The 7,099-nt window shown below is 42.0% G+C and overlaps 1 protein-coding gene across 1 annotated transcript in view; it reads left to right on the top strand.

Moving 5' to 3' along the window:
• The window catches only part of LOC121895108 (polymeric immunoglobulin receptor-like), a 9,759-nt gene extending 3,461 nt beyond the window's left edge, over positions 1-6,298 (top strand). Inside the window, exons 3-8 of the mRNA XM_042407941.1 lie at positions 125-460; positions 1,270-1,365; positions 3,572-3,631; positions 4,132-4,227; positions 4,316-4,356; positions 6,088-6,298. Coding sequence (XP_042263875.1) covers positions 125-460; positions 1,270-1,365; positions 3,572-3,631; positions 4,132-4,227; positions 4,316-4,356; positions 6,088-6,102 — 644 coding nt within the window. The 3' untranslated portion in view covers positions 6,103-6,298. The remainder of the gene's footprint in view (positions 1-124; positions 461-1,269; positions 1,366-3,571; positions 3,632-4,131; positions 4,228-4,315; positions 4,357-6,087) is intronic.
• Positions 6,299-7,099: the final 801 nt, after the last annotated feature.

Genomic DNA, 7,099 nt, shown 5'->3' with positions numbered 1-7,099 from the left:
GAAACATGTTCATAATATATATATATATATATATATATATCTGTGTGTGTTAAAAATAAATAATGTTATTCTTATTTTTGTTATTACCAAACAGTCCTAATATGAGTCTTCATCCGTCCTACAGCAATGTGTGATGGAAACACAACTCTCAGAGATCCAGTGATCAGTGTTTGTACTGGAACCGAAGGTGGAAGTATCACAGTCAGATGCTCTGCTCCTTTAGCTGGACTCTTCAACTTGTTCTTCTGTAGGGACGCGTGTAAAAAGCAGGACGTTCTTATAGAAAGCAGTAAGTTCAGTGCTCAGAGAGGCAGATACAGGATTGACTACGAGAAGAACGGAGTGTTTTATGTGACCATTGCGGACCTGTCAAAGTCTGACTCAGGACTGTACAGCTGTGGCGTCAACGTGACTTCTGCACCGAATCCCTGCCAGACGGTTAAGATCAGCGTCATAGACGGTGAGTTTCTGTTCAGGAGGTGAATCGCTGTTATGTGGGACACCGACGCTCCGGTGGGTTCAGACCTTCCTCAAACTAATGAAAGTCAATAAAACTGTGGGTTAATACAAGCTGTGATGTCATATGATCAGCATCACATGACTTCTCAGATTTCCATTCATGATCATGGTGATGCAATCTTCAAACAAAAAGTACCCAGAGTGAAGGCCACCCAAAGGTCAGTCACATAGTGTCACACAGTGTCCTGCTAGTTTTGATCAGGATGTGTTTATGACATATTTGTTCATCAGAAAATATTATAATATGGTGTAAATATATTCTATATTTGTTATTTCAGTCTAATTTTCCATTGTCCTGCTTTAGGAAATATGATTTATAAAGCGGGACAGTTCTGAAAGTCCTTCAGTCAGGCAACATGTGCAGGGGAACAGATGTGCAAAAACAACAGTTCTTTCTTCCAGCTCATTGTTTTAGATATTTAAGGTGAAGGGCAACTGATCTTCAATAACTGGGGCTGTTAAAATCAAGCTGGTTTTGGCCTTTTAAAAAGACTCGTCAGTGTCCCACATGAGGAAGACTGTGTGAGACTCAGACTACTGATGTAATGATTTCAGATTTAATGTATTAGCTTTTCATATCGCAGTATATTCCGGAAGTGTGAAATGCAAGAAATGTCCCACATGATGCTAATTCACTCATGTGTGTTCAATGTCTGATTCCTTCTGTTTCATCATCATTCATCCACTTCATTGATCCGTCCACTTCAAAACCAAACTGGACTCTCCTGCTGTTTCCATCACTCGTATCAGCCGGCCAATCAATGACACACACTTCCCTCTCCGGTCCAGGAAGCTGTTCATCTGCCCCAGCCATCCATTCCATCGCCATCCTACCCACAGGTGCAGGTAAGCACAGCTCCAGGGGCGGGAATCTCTGGGAACCTCAGTTCAATTTGATTCAGATTCTTAGTGTCTGATTGGATTCAGGATCAATTGATTCTTGATTGGCTGACTAAGAAAGGGAACAAAGTTTAGTGTCTTCCTCCACTGGTGTCCTTCGTCCACTGAGATGCAACGTGTGCTTTCTCTCTTCAGCTGTTCATGATCACATTTGTTTCAAAAACTTTTATGCATCTAAATCTGTAATCAAAGATCAATCAATCAACGTGTTGTCATCTCTTTATTTTGATCATTTATTGTGTGATCTATTTTTCTTTATTGTCCCTGATTTATAATTTGACTCTGGAGCTGCTTTGCTAGAACCCACAGCAGAACCACAGTAGAACCACAGCAGAACGCACAGCAGAACACACAGCAGAACACACAGCAGAACCTACAGCAGAACCACAGTAGAGCCACAGCAGAACCCACAGCAGAACACACAGCAGAACCTACAGCAGAACCACAGTAGAGCCACAGCAGAACCCACAGCAGAACCACAGTAGAACCACAGCAGAACCCACAGCAGAACACACAGCAGAACCACAGTAGAACCACAGCAGAACACACAGCAGAACCACAGTAGAACCACAGCAGAACCACAGTAGAACACACAGCAGAACCCACAGCAGAACCACAGTAGAACCACAGTAAAACCACAGCAGAACCACAGCAGAACACACAGCAGAACCCACAGCAGAACCACAATAGAACCACAGCAGAACCACAGCAGAACACACAGCAGAACCACAGTAGAACCACACTAGAACCCACAGAAGAACCCACAGTAGAACCCACAGCAGAACCACAGTAGAACCACAGTAGAACCCACAGCAGAACCACAGCAGAACCCACAGCAGAACCCACAGCAGAACCACAGTAGAACCACAGTAGAACCACAGCAGAACACACAGCAGAACCACAGCAGAAAACACAGCAGAACTACAGTAGAACCACAGTAGAACCACAGTAGAACCCACAGAAGAACCACACTAGAACCCACAGCAGAACACACAGCAGAACCACAGCAGAACCACTGTAGAACCACAGCAGAACCACAGCTGAACCACAGCAGAACCACAGCAGAACCCACAGCAGAACCCACAGCAGAACCACAGCAGAACCACAGTAGAACCACAGTAGAACTGCTAATGATAATAATAATAATAATAATAATAATAATAATAATAATACACATTATAAATAGGCACAGCAGAACCCACAGCAGAACCCACAGCAGAACCACTGTAGAACCACAGCAGAACCCACAGTAGAACTGTTGTGGAAATTTTCTCTCGAGAAAGAAGGCACATGGAGACATAAAGAAAGCATTAAACACTGTTACTTGTTGAAGCAGTTGTAAACACTGTACAATCCATCACATCATCAGTAACAATTATACAAATGTCCAAACACAAACAAAAATACAATCATCTTGTATTTTTGGAGAGAAAGCATGTTGTTCAGCTGGCCCTTTCCCTAAAGCCAGCCCTTTCTCTAAAGATTGTGAACTCAAACTAGACAGCTTTATATCTCTCCAGAAGCAAAGCTAAAAACAGTCTGGTCCCTAAATGGACACTTCCACAAACCATTACACCTTCTTACAAACAAGGATGGTCTCTAAAACAGTAGGCTTAAGACAGATATCTCTAGCTAACCCCAGAGGTCAGCAAGCAATCCTCAGATAGAAACAGGTTCAAGAGTTCAACTAGACTAGGAGCAGGATTTCTTCACCAACATGTGTCCCCAAAATGACAATGACATTACATCACATTCAGTTGATAACAAACATTGACTCCTTAGTTTGAAAACATTTGTAACATATATACAAAAGATTTATAAAATGATAACCTACTATTCACTTTTCTTTCACAGAACCACAGCAGAACCCACAGCAGAACCACAGTAGAACCACAGTAGAACCACAGCAGAACCCACAGCAGAACCACAGTAGAACTCACAGTAGAACTGCTAATGATAATAATAATAATAATAATAATGCACATTATAAATAGGCACAGCAGAACCAGTGTAGAACCACAGCAGAACCACAGCAGAACACACAGCAGAACTACAGTAGAATCCACAGCAGAACCACAGCAGAACCACAGTAGAACCCATATCTCCTCTCCCGTTGTGAGTCTATTGCTGAGTTGTGTTTTATCGTTCTCAGCTCCAGCCTTTTCAAAGCGAGTCTCTGAGAATTTGGAGCAGCAGCAGAGCGAGAAAACAGGTGAACAGTTGCTCATCACAGTCTTCACGTCTTCTTTGTTTCTATGATCTTTCTTTAGCCGCACAATTTCACAAAGTGTTTACGGTCCAGAGAGTCATTTAGCTCTGATTTATTTATATAGTATATCTCAAAAAGCTTCTTCATACTTGTGCTCATATGTTTGTTCATGGTTTGTGAATCTTTCACAATCCTGAAGGAAATGTCACATTTAAGCTAATTTAAAAGTTTTACACATTTGTAAAGTACCTTCAAATCATCAAATGCTTGTTAGTGAGATTTATTATTAAAAACATTTCAGCTCATATGTTAGTAATTCTACTGTAGTGGTGAAAGTGGCGGTGTGTGTAGTATGACAGTATGCCTGACATGTTAGCTGCTCTCCTGGATGGAGCCAGAGGAAAGGTCATGGGGTCAATAAAGAGAAAGGTGACTCACTGACAGGAGTGTTGTGTTCAATATGATGTAAATCAGTATTTGAGACGTCTGTGTGTGTCGTCCAGGTTACCTCCTTCCTCTGGTTCTATGTCTGGCCGGGCTTGTTGTGCTGGTGGCTGTTTTACTGCTCCTCTACAGAAAGATCAAAAGGAACTCCTCTGGTGAGCCACTTCTGCCTGTTCCTTCACTAATTACTCCTTCAGATAAACAAACACACAACAAAACACCTTTTTACTTCTTCTTCTACAGGATTAAACATCGCAGAGTCGTCCTACACTGAGAACATTGAGGTGACTTCCTGTAACTCTTACTTCCCCATCTCAGCTCTCTGCTGACACTCGATCACAGTGAAGTTTTTGCCTCTTGAGAGTCACATTTAAGAAATAGAGAACAAATGACTGTCGCCATGTTTTTCTTCAACCAGACCAAAACTCTGAGACACAGCGGTGTTGTTGTTTTAGCCGCACAGCAAAATCCTTTGGATCAAGTATTTTCTAAATCCTGAGTCAGTCAGACTTCATGTATGTTACTGAATGTTGCATAAAACAAGCATAAAGCATGAAGCACCACAGTGTTTATCAGCCCCTCCAGGAAACTGCAATTGTGAGATCGCAGTAATTAACGCTGCTGCAATTTTGCTAAATTACTGCAACTTTTCTACATGAAATGTCCAAATCAACAGACAGTTTGTGATTTGGATCAGTTGTGGCGTTTTGTGTCATGGTAACTTACGTCAAGTCAATTCAGTTTTATTTATAAAGCAACAAATCACAACAGAAGTCATCTCAGGGCTGTTTCCACATAGAGCAGGTCTAGACTGAACTCTTTAATCTACAGAGACCCAACATTCCTCCATCAGCAGCAGGAAAAACTCCCCTTTAACGGGAAGAAACCTCAAGCAGAACCCGACTCTAGGTGGCGCCATCAGCCCGTGTCTGCTACGTTATCACAGCATTCAGCAAGGGTTCATGACAGATCTCACCTGCCAACAAACACGATGCCATAGACGAGCAAAACAATCTCCAAATGTTCCCAGATGTTCCCAAATGTTCCCAAATGAGGTTTGATTCAGTTAGTCAGAAGAAGACAAGCTGATGTTCAGACAGCAAAGATGGACATAATCTACCTCCAACAAACAGGACCGATGGCTGGACCTGGAACTTCCTCATCTTCCTGAGGAAGAACAGGTGTTGTTGGCAGTTGGAGAGTATCAGCTCACCACTGGTCTCAAAGGTGAGCTTGTGATCGAAGGTAGTGCCAAGGTGTTTATAGTGGACTGGTCACGCCTTTGGTTTTGTGATCTGTATCACTGCCTGGTACGAGAACTGCAAAGTCTCAGTGAACAGTGAACAGTGAACAGTGAACAGTGCAGACAGGATCATAGGCGTCTCTCTCTCCATCATAACTGTGTCTGAAAGGCCTCCAACATAGTAGCTGGAACCTCCCACCATCACTGACATCTGGAAGGAGGCTCCAGAACATGTGTGCCAGGTCTGCCAGACTATCAAACAGCTTCTTCCTTCAAGCCTTCAGGAAAAACACAGTTTAGCAAGTTGATAACTCAGCTTTGCTCGCTGCAGTTTATAATGAGTCAGCTCTGGCAGCTGTGCTGTTTAATGTTGCTATGGTTACAGGTTGGGTAGCAGATGAAGAACGGTGATTAAACTTGAGCTGAACTACATGAGCAATATGTGGCGCTGTGGAGAGTCATACGAATCACAGAAACACTAGAGGGACTGATGCACAGCCTCAGCTAGCGTGCAGCACTCGTCCCTGTTGTACATGAGTCTTTACTGCAGATTTGACCTGAACACAGAACTCATCTGTCCGTCTGGGTTTGAGTTTAACTGAACGGGAGTCTGAGAGGATGTTTGTAGACTGGAAGCACAATGTGAGCGACACTCTAACATCCATCTGACCTTCTGATCCAAAACACAGAATGTCAGGAACAACATATATTTCAGCTCTGCTGTTATTTCATGACTTGATAATGAAACTGTTGATTTTATTTTTTTTTTCAGTGTTCCACATATTGAGCTTTGCTCCGGCCTCCAGACCAGCGGACCAACAGGCATCGAGTCTATTCTGTATCATTTCTATATCATCTTTTGCCATTTGATGCACACTTTATATGGAAATGATGAGTCAGACAGCGACAGAGATTAACTATTGATCCTTTCTGAATCCTTCTTTGTCTGCTTGCATTGACTAATAAAACAGATTCTTACTGAGTGTGTTGTGTCATGCTGACATTAAAGAATTTCTTCGTAATGACCATTAAACAATAGAGACCAGAGCCGAAGTATCAAACTTTAACAGAATTTATTTTCTTGTACAAGAAGGAGCGTTTCACAATGCAACACACAGGATGAGGTTACAAAGAGAAAGGCTCCCAGTGGAGCGCTTACAACAGGGTTTTATTACAGTTCTTTCTTAATCTATCAAATACAGACTTATAGATAACGTCATGTCTGTTTTCAGTTCTCCTGCCCAACTGACCCCCGTATGACATGTCTCACCCTGTCTCCAAGCAATTCTAATTTCTACATCTTCCTCTTTACAAATATAATATTGATCAACATCACATGACTTCTCAGATTTCCATTCATGATCATGGTGATGCAATCTTCAAACAAAAAGTACCCAGAGTGAAGGCCACCCAAAGGTCAGTCACATAGTGTCACACAGTGTCCTGCTAGTTTTGATCAGGACGTGTTTATGACATGTTTGTTCATCAGAAAATATTATAATATGGTGTAAATATATTCTATATTTGTTATTTCAGTCTAAGTTTCTATTGTCCTGCTTTAGGAAATATGATTTATAAAGTGGGACAGTTCTGAAAGTCCTTCAGTCAGGCAACATGTGCAGGGGAACAGATGTGCAAAAACAACAGTTCTTTCCTCCAGCTCATTGTTTTAGATATTTAAGGTGAAGGGCAACTGGTCTTCAATAACTGGGGCTGTTAAAATCAAGCTGGTTTTGGCCTTTTAAAAAGACTCGTCAGTGTCCCACATGAGGAAGACTGTCTGA

This window comes from Thunnus maccoyii, chromosome 4 (genome assembly GCF_910596095.1).
Source record: "Thunnus maccoyii chromosome 4, fThuMac1.1, whole genome shotgun sequence".
In the NCBI taxonomy this organism is placed as follows: Eukaryota; Metazoa; Chordata; class Actinopteri; order Scombriformes; family Scombridae; genus Thunnus; species Thunnus maccoyii.
The sequence above is the reverse complement of the archived record's forward strand: the minus strand, read 5'-3'. Positions and strand labels throughout refer to the sequence as shown.